Below are 13,710 nucleotides of genomic sequence, written 5' to 3' on the forward strand. Positions count from 1 at the left end.
GTTGGCCTTTTGGTCTTGGCCGGCATTTCCTCTTTGGGACTGTCGTGGCAACAGTAGGGTCGTGTTAAGGGCCCGCCAGTGCTGAGCAGTGCGCTATCTCACTGTGTTGTCCCTCCTGTGAGTTTGGAAACCGAGGACGCGAATTAAGTAACTGTCCCAGGGTCTCACAGTCAGTGAGGGGGCAGGGTTGAAATTTGAGTCCCCCACCCCCATCGCACCCGGCTGCCCACCTCTCCCCCGCATCTCATCTGCTGTAAAAGGGAGGGTGTGGGGTGGGATTGATCCAAGTTTCTCTAAAGGGGGTTGTTAAATCAGTTTAGCATTTGGAAACAGGGTGAAATATCAGGCGTCGCACGTGGTAGTGTGAGCAGTTATGAAGCAGCTTTGTACAGGCACCTACTGGTTTCTGTCTGTGCGCCGCACTGACTCTGGAGGGCAGCGTACCTTGGGTGCGTCTTACCCTGTGCCTGTCCAACGTCCGCGCTGATGCCCTGGGAGGGTCCCTTTCAGCTCTGGTCCTGTTATTGCCAGAGCTGCACACACAGTCCCCTGATGAGGCACGTGGCTTTCTGCCCTGGGCACACTTAGTTATCACGGCTGGCTTCTTTGCCATAAGCAGCGAGTCCTGGGTGGCCTGGCAGCTTAGCTAGGATATTAGCTTCTATATTGGCTGATCCTGACACTGCTGGTTTTAAATAAAAACAGTCAAGGTAGATATTACAAAGACCAAAAGGGATGAATTTTGGAATACTGGTTTTACTGGTTCGTGTGGATAATGGAGAGTGGGCCACAAACTAACACACGCCTTCTACCTTCAAACCGTCACAGACACTAATAGGCACCCAACTAGGAATAGAGGGTCTGGGGTCTATTAGGAATTTTACATCCAACTTGTATTTGCTTCCCAAACCTAAGACCTTATTTTGAGAGGTTTCAGAAGTGCAGATCCCCGGGCTCAGGCTCCAGTGAGCCTCCATGAGCAGGACTCTAGAACTGGCATTCCTAACAAGCTTTTGGGTGGATCCGATGCACAGCTGGCCCTAGGAACCCCTGGGCCAGGGACCCACTGTGGGAACCCAGCGCGGTAGGTGGGTTTTCCCCCCAGCGAAGCTCCAGGCTTCCCCGGGCTGGCTCTGGCCTGGCGGGCACCTGGCTTTGCCCCCACGGCAATTCTGGAGCCCCACCAAGCCTCCAGGGCCCACCTTCGGCCCAGCTCTGGGTCTGGCATCTGCACTTTCTTCCTTCACACCCACTTTGGTGACCCTCATAGCTGCTTGTCCCCTTAAGGCACTAGCACCCACTTTTCAATGAAGGGCGCCTGACCTTCTACCCCAGTTGAGGGCCGTCCCCGCTCAATAGGAAAACTGTTGAATGAAAGAATTGCTGCCCATTTCTGCCAGGTTGTTTCTGCTGCTATAAGGTTGGCATTTCAAGAATTTTCTAGTACAGAGTGGACAAAGGTAACCTTTCTTTATCCTGAGATTGCACTAATAGACTTAACTTGCAAAAGAGTCATCTTGGGTGTGCTATAATCCTTTTGTGTGCCCCCCACCCAAGGACAAGGTCTTGCCAGCTCCTTCCTCCTGTAGGACTTTTTTGTATCAGTGAAATATTAATAAACTATCTTAACATTTGTTTAGTGCCCTATGTTTTATAACTACACATCTATGTACATCTTTCTTGGGCGGGGAACCCTGCTGACTCCGAGGCAACGGGATTGACACCAGCTTACAGAGGAGAATGGGGAGGTGCAGATGTGGTTTCCACATGCAGAGGGTTCTCAGTGTTTTCAGGGTGCTGCCCCCAAGTGGGGTGGGTGCTGTCATCAACATCCCCCGAGGCGCCATGCAATCCTAGGACATGCAATCCTAGACAGAGTCTCACTGTCTTGCCTGGGCTAGAGTGCCATGGCGTCAGCCTAGCTCACAGCAACCTCAAACTCCTGGGCTCAAGCGATCCTCCTGCCTCGGCCTCCTGTGTAGCTGGGACTATAGGCACGCACCACTGTGTCCGGCTAATGTTTTCTATTTTTAGTTGTTTGGCTAATTTCTTTCTATTTATAGTAGAGATGGGGGTCTCACTCTTGCTCAGGCTGGTCTCGAACTCCTGAGCTCAAGCAATCCTCCAACCTTGGCCTCCCAGAGTGCTAGGATTACAGGCGTGAGCCACCGCGCCCGGCCCCACATTTACTTTTCAATATGTGGAAGTGGCTTTCAAATACAGTTGGTGAGCTCACAGTGGAAAAGAAGGCTTAGTCACCAGTTCTGTAAAAGGAAGAATTGCTTGCTATGTAGTCATCCCAGCCCCTCTTCCTCACTTCGACTTGCCGGTGTCTTATTGGAGGGCACTTTATTGGACCAATGGGATGAGGGACCTTTTCCAAAATGGTGGCCTGTTCTGTTCCCGTTGAGTAAGGGAACCAGCCTAGAGGTTGCGCTTGACTGTGGCTATTCCACAAGCTTCCTCATCCTCTAACATGATTGGAGGGGTTAACTCTCTGAGTACAAACTGCACTTTCCCATTTACTGGCTGCCGGTGGCATGGGAGGCGCCTACCTGGGGGAGTGACCCCTGCTGGCCACCAGTGAGCAGGAGCCTGGGCTCTGATGCTGGACTGCCTGGGTTGGAATTCTGTTACTTAACTTCTCATGCCTCAGTTTCCTCCTCTGTAACAGCAGTAACCTAGCCTTGCAAGGCCGTGGTGGTGATTAAGCGGTTAATGAGCACCTCCTGGCACGTTGTAGCAGGTGTCCTACCCACACCTGCATCCCGCAGGCTTTGCCTCACTAGCGAGGCTCATGGGCCTGGCACCTTGTCAGGTTGGAAGCTCTTCTTCCTCTTTTGGTCTTGCATCCCGTTGTTATTTCTGTTTTATGGATGAGGAAACAGGCTGGGGGCGGGGGCTGACCCGCCCACCCACGTTCACACCGGCAGAGCAGGTCCTGGCTGGAGCCAGCGGCCTCCCTCCTAGTCCAGTCTGCCCCTCGCCTGCCTGTCGGGCTGGCCGTGCCGGGTGCCTGTGCTGGCGTTGGAGGTGCAGGAGTCTCAGGTCCTGCCCCGGTGAACTTGCAGGTTGGACCGGGAGAGTGAGCGCTCAGCCGAGGGGCTGTGTGCGGTTGAATTTCTGATAAGTATGAACTCTCTGTGAGTAGGGGTTCTCGGGGTTCCCCTCTTGGCCCAGGGGGCTGGAACTGGGACTTGGGGAGGGAGCCAAGAGCCACATGGAGGGCGGTGGCCAGTGGGAGGAGACAGGGCTGGAAGGAGCAGGTCCCGTTGCACACCAGTGACAGGAGCTACAGGCGGCCTTTCGGGCAGCTCGGGGGCAGGTGGGCCAGGCCCACTGGAGAAGTCCAGGAAGCCAAGGCTGCGGTGCTCTTGGTTCGAAGCAGGGGTTTGCAGAGACCCTGCAGGCCTCCAGTGGCTGTGTCAGTGTCTGTTTCAGCCACGCCTTCAGTAGTTCTGGGCCCAGTCGTCGCCTGCTTCAGACTTGCTCAGAGGAAGCATCACAAGGCAGCGGTTTCGGTCAGGGTCAGACGAGGAGTTTAGTAAAGGGACACCCTGCAGAACGCGGGCAGAGTGTCAGGCCCGTGGCTAGTACCAGCAGGCTGTCACTTCTCCCAGACTCAGGCCCTACCGTCACTGCCTGGGGAAACAGCTGTCGAGGGGGCTTCCTCCCAGGCCTGGTGACCCTGGCGGGAGGGCCACAGCCAGCCCAAGGGGCCCTGCAGTTCGGCACTGGGGGAAGTGACCTGACCTAGAGTCTGCCGGGGCTTCCAGTTGTCTGAACCCAGCCGGAAGTGGAAGGACCAGGGAGCCCCCTTGAGTCTGTGCAGAGGTGGGGAGCAGAGGGTGGGGGAGTGGGGCCCGCAGGGTGGAAAAGAGGAGGGGGCAGGTGGGGGAGCAGGTGAAGACCCAGTGGCAGACGTGCTGGTGGCAGCTCTTTCCACAGGCTGGTGAACCAAGCACGCGATGCCGTCCCTGCCACCGCCTGGCCGTTCGGGCAGCCGCGCGCTCTGCTGTCCAAAGCTGGGCACTTCAGGAGAGAAAGGCGCAGCGTTTTCATGTTGAGTCTAAGGCGCGTTGGGTTGGGCCGTCCCCGCAGCACCAGGGCCCACTGCCGCCCCCTGTGCCCTCGGAGACAGGTAGGGGTGGGGGAAGCAGTTTGACTCTAAACTTCTAGAAAGTCTGCGGGGTGTGCGGCTGCTACCTTGGCAGGAAACCCTCGAGCCTCAGCATGTTCTTTTGAACATAATATCTGCGTCTTATCTGTAGTCTTCATCCCTTCGAAAATATTTATTTTGAGTTTGACGTTTTTGCTTATCTTGCACAATTCCAGCGGCAATGGCCGAGGCACTGCAGTCCCTGGAGGTGCGATGGGCCCTCCCTCTTCCCTCCGGGCTCGGGGCGGGGGTGTCGGCTCTGTGGGTGGCAGGAGTGGTTCTGTCCCCTGCCATCTGGGATGGTCCCCGCAGGCCCTAGGTCAGTGGAGGCCTGTCTGGTGTTCTGTGGGATGTGGGTGCTGGGGGTTGGTGGCGCTGGCCAGGGACGTGCTCCGCAGGGTCCCCCGGGCCCTCCGCTGGCAGGGCTCTGACCTGTGACTCACTAGGGTGTGTTTTCCCATGTGGGGTGAGTGCTTGGAAACACAGAGGAAGGGGCCTGTCTCGGCGGAGCCCCAGCCACTGCGGGGGCCTCAGCGGGCTCAGTGCCAGGCCCAGCAGAGGGCAGAGAGCAGAGAGCGTCGGGTCAGCCTGGCTCGGGTTCAGAGATGAGGTTTTTTACATTGAAAAACTGCACTTCCTTTCACCGTGGCCTCTTCAAGTCCTTGTTTGTGTGCATCAGCACTTTTGTCTGTTGGCGATCCGTGTACGTGTCCTCTCTCGTCCTGCACCTCGGCCTCAGCGTCCCCGGCTCGATGGCTAGAGCCCCATCGAGCAGAGGTGCGGCAGCTCTCTAGCCGCACTGGGCTCTTAAGTGCTTTCCTTGGCTTAATTTACGACTCAGTCCTGCACTTCACCTTCCCGTGGTGGGGTGGGTTTGGGGAAGAGGAGTCTGAGGCAGCCCCTCTTGGCCTTAGCTGGTGCCAGTCCCACAGGGTCCTCAGGGGGCCGTGGGGGTGACACCCATGCAGGCTGGCAGGTGCCCAGCGCCTGCGTGCCCACAGAATGTCTTCCATCCTGGGCGTCCCCAGCCAGCACGAGGAGGCGGGAGGGGGCGGGGGGGACGTCCTCTTTGGTCTGTGCTGAGCCCTCCTGTGGCGGTGGGGAGGGAGGGACAGTTCTGGTCCCAGGGAAAGTTTGTTGACAACCTTAAACTCTTTATGAACTCTTCGGGGTTGGCAAAAATCCGGCCTGTTTTGACAAACGCTTTTTGCCCTCGGTGTTTAAGCTGACGCGTATTTTCACGGAAACATAATCTGTAGCTCCTTCAAGTGTTTACTCAATTCGTACATTGTTTTCTTAGAGGCCTGGTATATGCTCTCCAAGGAGACTGAAAGCTTTTTAATTTTGTTTCTTAGAACCGAGGAAGTTGAATTCTTCCCTGAGTAACTAAGCTTAAACCTAGGACAAAAAAGTTGTGAACTGGCTTGAAACTACCCAGGAGGTTGTAAACCCCTGTCCACCTGATGATGCCAGACAGCTAAGCGCAATTTTAAATCCTTAATGTAGTAAGTACCTCTCCCAAATGTGTGGATGTTTAAATTAATCAGCTTCCTCATCTTTAAAATGCTTAGTTCTAACAGTCTTTTGATTGTGTTGATTTTCTGGTCCCCGAACTCCTCCCAATACAGCTGGCCCTCCCCACTCACCGGTTTCTTATCCACGGCAAACCAACCGCAGATGGAAAATATTTGGGGGGAACATTCCACAAAGTTCCAAAAGACGGTATTTGACTTTGTGCTCACTGAGTTCTACTCAAGTGACGGGCAGCATCGTGTTAGGTATGAGCAGTGACCCAGAGATGGTTCAGAGTACTCAGAAGAATGTGCAGCTTATGTGCAAATACCACCCCAAGGGACTGAAGCATCCGTGGATTTTGTGTCTGCTGTGGGTCCTGGGACCAGTCCCCACCGGACACCAGGGGACGACTGTGTCCTCAGCCTCAGTTTGCTGTGGACCGTTGTTCTCTGAGGTGGAAGCATCCTCACCTGCAGGACACCCTGAGGGCTTTTCCACGGCTGCTAGGAACGCTGATCTGGCAGCTGGGCAATAGTCAAGATCCTACTCTCTCGGGCGCCAGATCCCCAGAATTTTAGGCTTCTGCCCTGGCACGTCTGGCCTTGTCAACCATTTCTGTCAAGCACCTGGTTTCTGGCCTAGAGGCCCCAGGGAGTGACAAGGACAGCCTTCCAGGTGCATGTGCCACCTGCTCTCCCAACCCCTCCACTCTCCTGCGGGCCCCCGGTAGACCCGTCCTCACTCCTCAGTGCCCGGTCACCACTGCCCAGTGGGCGCTAAGCCCTGGTGCCGCACTCGGCTGCGGTCTTTCCTTCTGGGCTGGGAGCTCCCTTTGCAGGCGGGACTGTGTCTCCGTCATCTCGGTATCTGTTAGTGTCCTGGGGCTGCTGTGCCTTGAAACAACCGAAGTTTATTCCTGCACAGTTACGGAGGCCAGAAGTCTGAAATCCGCGTCACTGGGCCAAAACTGAGGTGTCAATACGGCCACCCTCCCTGGGAAACTGTAGGGAACACTGGTTCCTGGCCTCTTCCTTGGCGATGGCCACATCTGTCCCTGCCTCCGCCTTCACACAGCCTTCTCCTCTCCGTGGGTCACGTCTCCCGTCTTGTCTCTCCCAAGAACCCCCGTGGTTGCGTTAGGGCCCAGCTAGATAATCGAGGATAATCTTCCGCAGCAGGATCCTCAGCTTGGTCACATCTGCAGAGACCCTTTTCTGAGTAAGGTGACACTGACCTGATATCTCCGGGGGCCATTGTTCCGCTTGCCATTGTCTGTCCCTGAACATAAGGAAAAGCTAGCACCCAGGACTCACTGCGTGGCTGCCGCCGTACCTCAGCGTGCACGGCGCCCCTGAGTGACCGCGGCGCGGCAGTGGCGGGGTGGAGGCACCTGGCGCGACAGCCCCCGGTGGGATCCTGCCCTGCATCCAGGCCACGCCCTCGGCCCCTCCGCTTCCGCCTCCGTGACGCTGGGTGCGTCAAACACAGAATCTGAAAAGTTTGAAGGAGACTGAAAGGAGATGGTGAAGCAGGCGGAGGAAGGAGAGAGTGGAGGGTGGGGCAGAGGGCTCGGGCGGGTCCCGGTACCCCACACCTGCTGAGAATCTCCCAGACCGAGGACCTTGAAAAAGGACTCGTCCGTCCAGGCGTGTCTCAAATGCTCCCTGCCCTGCTTTCTTCCCTTTCTCCCCTCTCCACCCGTTCTTCCCAGAATAAAAGCAGGAGCTGGCGGCCCTGCTGCACTCCTCTCCCTTGTCTGCAGGACACGAAAGCTACGTGACCTTCTGCCAGCTGGAGGACGAAGCTGCCTTCACGTGCAGCGCCGACTGCACCATCAGGAGGTGGGACGTGCTGACCGGGCAGTGTCTGCAGGTGTACCGAGGACACACGTCCATTGTGAACAGGTCGGCCTGGGCCCCTGGGGGGCGGGGATACAGGGCCCCTGCCCTTGAGGACATTACAGGAAGTCGAAACGTGGATGCCTGGGGAGGTGTCACAGCACACAGCTGAGGAAGACGGGCAGAGCGCCAAGTCCCCTGGCTGCAGGTGGGGCTGGGGGGAGGGGTGGGGCAGGGCAGCCTAACCCTGGATTGGGTCTGGGGTCCCAGCTTCCCCTGCCAGGGCCAGGCAGAGGCACTGGAGCCCACAGCTCCTGATGGGACACATTCCAGAGGAAATTGTTAGGTTGACACCCAAAGGTGGACCTAAGGTTTGGAGGGGGAGGAGAGTGGAGATTGTTCCGAAGAAGGGGTCGAGGATGTTTTTAAACCTCTTCTTTCTGTGTGGCTGTTGAAAATATCTCAGTCCCTTCTTCTCAAGAAGGTTCGAATTTTTCCTTTCCGTATTGAATTTGGGTCTTAGCTGAGCAATGGAAATTTCTTTGCTGATCAGATCAATTTGACACCATTTGGGTAACTTGTGGTGGTCGCCTTGCCGACAGGAGGGGCACTGCCCGGGAGGCTGGTCCACGTGAGGCTGGTATTTGGAGGGCAGAGAGGAAAAGACGTGCCCAGCCAGAAGGGACACTGCCACGTGAGCTTTGACAGAGCTGACCGGCTTCGCGGACCAGTGGGTGGAAAGGGTGGGCTGCACCCCTCATTCCGACTGCCTGGAGGAGCAGGTGCTTGCAGCTGGGACAGTTACCTGAAGACGGGCCAGGGAACGGGCTGGTGTCCCTGGGGGGACGGGTGCAGAGCCCCGCAGAGTGTGAGTGAAGGGCGTCTGGGGCACCAGGCGGGAGCCCGGCCGCCCACCTTCGGCAGCTGGGACTTGGTCCGTCGGCTGCAGCACGTGAGGCTGGAGACCTGCCTGGCGGGGGCTGACGAGTAGCAGAGAAGGGCCCGGGTGAGAATTCAGGGCCTCCGGCTCCGGGGCCTCTTCCTGCCCCCGCCCCCGACTCTCCTGAGAGAGAGGTTTGCCACTGAGGAGCGTGGGGGGCCTCCGTCCACGAGTCAGGAAGAGGCTGCATCCCGGGGAGAAGGCCGCACCCTCGGGGGACCAACTGGTCCTTGGCTGCTTCTCAAAGGTAAAGCTGGACAATGAAAGGTAGAAATTATGCTCTGCCAGGGCCAGTCTCCCACGCGTAGGCACAACATGCACCTACACACATGTACACACACGTATATACAAGCGCAGTCGCGCATGTGCACACACAACATGTTCCCACACACACACACACTCACTCACACACACACACACATTATTTTCCACCAGTTGCTGTTCCAGACCCATAGCTCTGGGGAGACATTTGCATGGTTAAGTAACTGTGCTCACAAATGGGTGAGATCCCCGAGCAGAGTCTGTGAAACACTTTTTCCAGTGTTTTCGGAGCCGGGCCAGGCGTGTGAGCTTCGGGGCAGGGCCCTGACACTGCAGTGGCTGGCAGTGGCCTGGTGTCCCTGCCTTCTCGCACTGGGCCACGCCAGGCAGGACTCTCCCCCAGCCCCCACTACGCCCCAAGGCCTCCCGGCCACACATAATGCCCAGCACCAACGATTCACTTTTCTTTAAAAATACATATCTCGTGGAAATCATGCTATTTGGGTCTCAGGGAAAAAGCCAGTCAGAAGAGAGAGTTGGCATTTTAGTGCCATGTGTGTCATTATAGGTGACTTGTAGGAAATGGGAACCACTGTCTGGGGACACTGCAGAGGTGGAAGGCAGCAGGCTTATCCCTTGAGTGAGTCTGGTGCCCACAGCAGGCTGTGGGCCGGCCTTGGTCCTGATCCAGGAGGGTCCCACACCAGCAGGTTCGACCCTTGGCCTCAGCGGAGCGCAGGGCCTCTTAGCAAGGGTGTGTAAACAGACCCTTGGAAGTTATGTGCAGAGTTCTGTACTACTGACAGATGGGTGTTTTTCTAGAGAGAAGTTCTTAGTTTTCATCAAAATGAGAGTAAGAAGGCCAGGCTCACACCTGTAATCCTAGCACTCTGGGAGGCCGAGGTTGGGAGGATCGCTGGAGCTCAGGAGTTCGAGACCAGCCTGAGCAAGAGCAAGACTCTGTCTCTATTGAAAATAGGAAAATTAGCCGGGCGTGGTGGTGTGCACCTGTGATCCCAGCTACTCAGGAGGCAGAGGCAGGAGGATCACCTGAGCCCTGGAGTTTGAGGCTGCTGTGAGCTGTGATGATGCTACTGCACTCTAGCTGGGGTGGCAGAGTGAGACTCTGTCTCAAAAAAAAAAAAAAAAAGAGAGTAAGAGTCGTCAATATTCACTGCAAGGGAGCCTCGGGGCCCCCCCCCCCGGGTTGGCCAGTTCCACTGAATGAATGGACCCTCGTGGCCCCCTGCCGAGTTCCCTTGGGCCCCTGGGCCCAGTTGTGTGCCTGGAACCCCATTAGAGCTGGAACCCTATTGGTGGCTGGGGCTGCAGTGTCACGAACAGATGTCGGCCCACGAGGGGTTTGTTGTGAGAGTTGATGGCAGACGCCCACCCCACCCGCTGTGGCTTCGTCCGCAGGTGTGCCACCAGAAGTCACCCGTGGGTGCACTCAGGCTTTTCTCCTGTCCTCCAGCCTCTGAAGAGCCCCTGCCCAGCCACTTGAGTCTCCTTTTCCCAGGGTGACCACACCCCACTTTGGCCTGGACTTTCCCGGTTTCAGGCTCAAAGCCCTGAGTCCACAGAAACCCTTCAGCTTTGGGTGAGCTGGGAGGGCCAGCCGTGCCCCGCTCCCTGCTCCTGACCCCTCTGCCGCCTCCTTCCATGCTGTTCATGGAGCAGCTGCCCTGACCCAATGGGGAAGGGATCGAAGCGTCCGAGCTGGTCCCTCTGCAGGTGCAGGCCAAGCGAGCAGGTGGCTCAGACGAGGAGGGGTGAGTGTGGGGAGTCAGGGCGACTTCCTGGAGGCGGAGGTGCTTTGAGCTGGAGCTCGGGAGGTGAGAGCGGCAGGCCTGGCAGAGAAAGGGAGAGGCCGTTCCGGCCACAGCGCCGAGCCTGGCCCGTGGGGAGGCTGCGTGGATTCTGGCAACCCCGTGTGTTCTGACCCCTGACGCTTCCCCTCCTGCTGCAGGATCCTGGTTGTCAACAACCAGCTCTTCAGCAGCAGCTATGACCGGACAGCTCGTGTCTGGAGCGTGGACAAGGGGCAGATGTCCCAGGAGTTCCGGGGCCACCGCAACTGCGTGCTGACTCTAGCCTACTCTGCGCCCTGGGACCTCCCCGGTGCTCTCTGCTCAGAGGAGGCTGTGGCTGGGGGCCTCCTGGTGACTGGCAGCACCGATGGCACAGCCAAGGTGTGGCAGGTGGCCAGTGGGTGCTGCCACCAGACGCTGAGGGGCCACACAGGTGCAGTGCTGTGCCTGGTCCTGGACACACCCGGCCACACGGCCTTCACAGGCAGCACCGATGCCACCATCCGCGCCTGGGACATCCTAAGTGGGGAGCAGCTGCGGGTGTTCCGGGAGCACCAGGGCTCCGTCATCTGTCTGGAGGTGAGACTGGCCTGGCTGCCACCCGGTGCCCGGGAAGCCCCAGGTCATCCTCTGAGCTGCCACCCTGCCCCAGTGTCTTAGCTCTGCTTTGGAACACAGCACGTCGGACGGGGGGCGGCGCGGGGCTTGAACAACAGACGTTGATGGTCTCATGGTCCTGGAGGCTGGGAGCGCAAGATCAGCGTGTCCGGCAGGATTGGGTCCTCCCAAGGCCTCTCTCCTTGGCCTGTAGCTGACCTACAGTGACCCCTTTGCTTTCCAGACAGTGAGGCTGAGGTCAAAAAGGTACACTGACCTTCCAAGGTCACATGGAGAGCTGGCAGCAGAGCCCCGGTAGGAACTCAGGCCCCCTGTCCACTCTTGCAGGGACTGTAGGGACTGTGCACTTAAAACCCGGACGCAGCTCAGACTCGGGAAACCAGAGCCCCAGAGAGAAGTAAGAAGGGCCAGTGAGACCAGGCTCAGGGTCTGTGTCAATGCGAACCAGACAACCACCCTCCCGATCACTGGAGTCTCCCTGCTGTCCCGACCCACTCAACGGGAAGCTTTTTTCTTAAGCTTGACCCAAAACCATTGCCGCAAAGCCTGGCCTGAGCGGGTGTGAGGCTGTTTTTGATCTTCCCGCTTCTCTGGGACTCTCACACCTTTACTGCGGACACATGAGTGTGTTTCTAAAATAAAAAAATTCCTGAAACACATCTGGCCCCCAGGTTTGGATTAGGGATTATGGTCATGAGATTGCCCCCATCCGTGGGGTTGTGAGGATTTAGTGACTTGGTAGAAGACGGTGGACCCTCATGAACATCCGGTCTTTGCTAAGGACCTTGCAATAAGGCTATTACTAAGGACCTAGTGGCAGTGCCCGGCCAGAGTCCCCATCCCCCATCGTGCGTGTTAGGATCTGGGTCCCTGGCTCGGGCCTTGGCCAGCCTCACCCCGTCTGGGCCACTCCCCCACTGCAACGCAGGGCGGGGTGCGTGGCTTGGCTGCCACTGCTGCTCAGTGAGGTCACAGGCAAAGCAAAGAGGTGGGCTCCAGTGACAGGGCGAGTGTGAGGCACTCTCGAGTGGGCACCCTGGCGCTGGCTTCCCTGTGCTTCGTCCCGCTCTCCCCACCGTATGGGCTTCTGGGGGTACACGGCAGCCTCGGGGCTCCAGGACCAGCGGTGTAGGGAAGGGCTCCTTTGTGCTTGGCTGGGGTGACCTCTGGCCCCTTGTGAGCCCTGGAGCGCCCAAGGCCTGCGGCACTGAGTGGGACACCCAGGTCCCATTTTCCCATCTCAAGTCCTGCTGGAGGATGTTGGGACGGGCAGGGTGGGAGCTGGGCAGCATCTGGTTTCCAATCCCAGCTTCGCTGGTAATGCTCGCAGGGAGGCAGAACATCCCCTCTGCCCTTGGAGGGTCCCTGGCAGGGCCTGAGCACTAAATGGATGTGAAGAGATTAACAGGAGAAAAGCATTTGCATTTTTGCACGTGTGGGGCCCTCACGGGAAAGCCAGGCTAAGGAAGGTGGACAGACTTGGCCACGTGACAAGGCAAAGGGGCCTGGGCTGGGGCAGTCGCAGGGAGAGACCGGCAGGTGCGGCGAGTCCAGCAAGGCCTGTTTGTGCGGGTTTCCCTCGCCTTCCGGACACAGGGGTTTTATCTCCTGCTTTCAGGACAAAAGGAAGGTCAGAGCGCACTTCTTGCATCTGCTGTTTTTCACGTGCCTTAAACTCAAGATCGTCCTGTGCCCATGCGGCGTGTTTCAGGGTGGCACACTCCCCGGGCCTCGGTGTCCTCGCCTGTCAGGTGCTGGGACACCATCTCCCGGGGTCCTTGTGAAAGGTAGTGCCCTGGCGTCCGAGGCTGCGTCCTTCCAAGGAGTCTGCGGGGCCGGGGGCTCCGTGTGACGGGAGGCAGGGGGTGGGGATAGGCGGGGACCCACATCCCCCGGGGAGCCCCTGACGCCCTCATGTCGCTGAGGTCAGAAAGGGAGCCCGCCCTGTGGGGAGGTGGGGCAGATGCAGGCAGGGGAGGGACTCCTGGTGCTCTCGGCGGTTAGTCCGTGGGTCTCAGTGCTGTGCTGCCAGCAGAGTGGAAGCTTGGGGGGTCCTGGCAGAGCCAGGAAGGCTAAAGGAGAGGTCGCAAAGGAGACGCACCCCTACCCACATATGTACACATGCACAGGTGCACCCACATACGTGTGCACACATGTGTGAAGACATCACATGCTCACAGCTACATGTGTGCATGCATAGCACAGACACACCACACAGACACAGGTGTTGATCTGAAGAGGGAGCGCCCAGGGGGCAGGGGCTCTGGCCCTGTGCCCTACCTGTGTCTTCCTTCCCTTTGAAACTTAAACAAACAGCCCCAGTGAGCAAACTTAATGGGAAGAGGAGAGGGGAGGGGAGGGGCTTGGGAGGTGCTGGTGGAAACAGAAGGACAGCTGGCCCAGTCACCTGCAGGGCTCGGTTCCAGCAGGAGTGAGGGGTGCAGGGGGTGGGGAGTGAGGAACGGGGGCTCCAGAGAAGGGTGGGTCTGCCACGAGGGGGGAGCCCCCCAAGGGCCACACTGGTCAGAAGGTTCTGGGAGGTGAGGTGACCCTTGCGGAACCCTTTGG

The 13,710-nt window shown here is 58.0% G+C and overlaps 1 protein-coding gene across 1 annotated transcript in view; it reads left to right on the forward strand.

Moving 5' to 3' along the window:
* Positions 1-13,710, forward strand: part of WDR86 (WD repeat domain 86) — a 25,032-nt gene that overhangs the window by 1,021 nt on the left and 10,301 nt on the right. Inside the window, exons 2-3 of the mRNA XM_012662147.1 lie at positions 7,437-7,578; positions 10,683-11,103. Of these exons, the coding sequence (XP_012517601.1) occupies positions 7,437-7,578; positions 10,683-11,103 (563 nt within the window). The remainder of the gene's footprint in view (positions 1-7,436; positions 7,579-10,682; positions 11,104-13,710) is intronic.

This window comes from Propithecus coquereli, unplaced genomic scaffold (genome assembly GCF_000956105.1).
Source record: "Propithecus coquereli isolate 6110/MARCELLA unplaced genomic scaffold, Pcoq_1.0 Scaffold75, whole genome shotgun sequence".
Classification (NCBI taxonomy): Eukaryota; Metazoa; Chordata; class Mammalia; order Primates; family Indriidae; genus Propithecus; species Propithecus coquereli.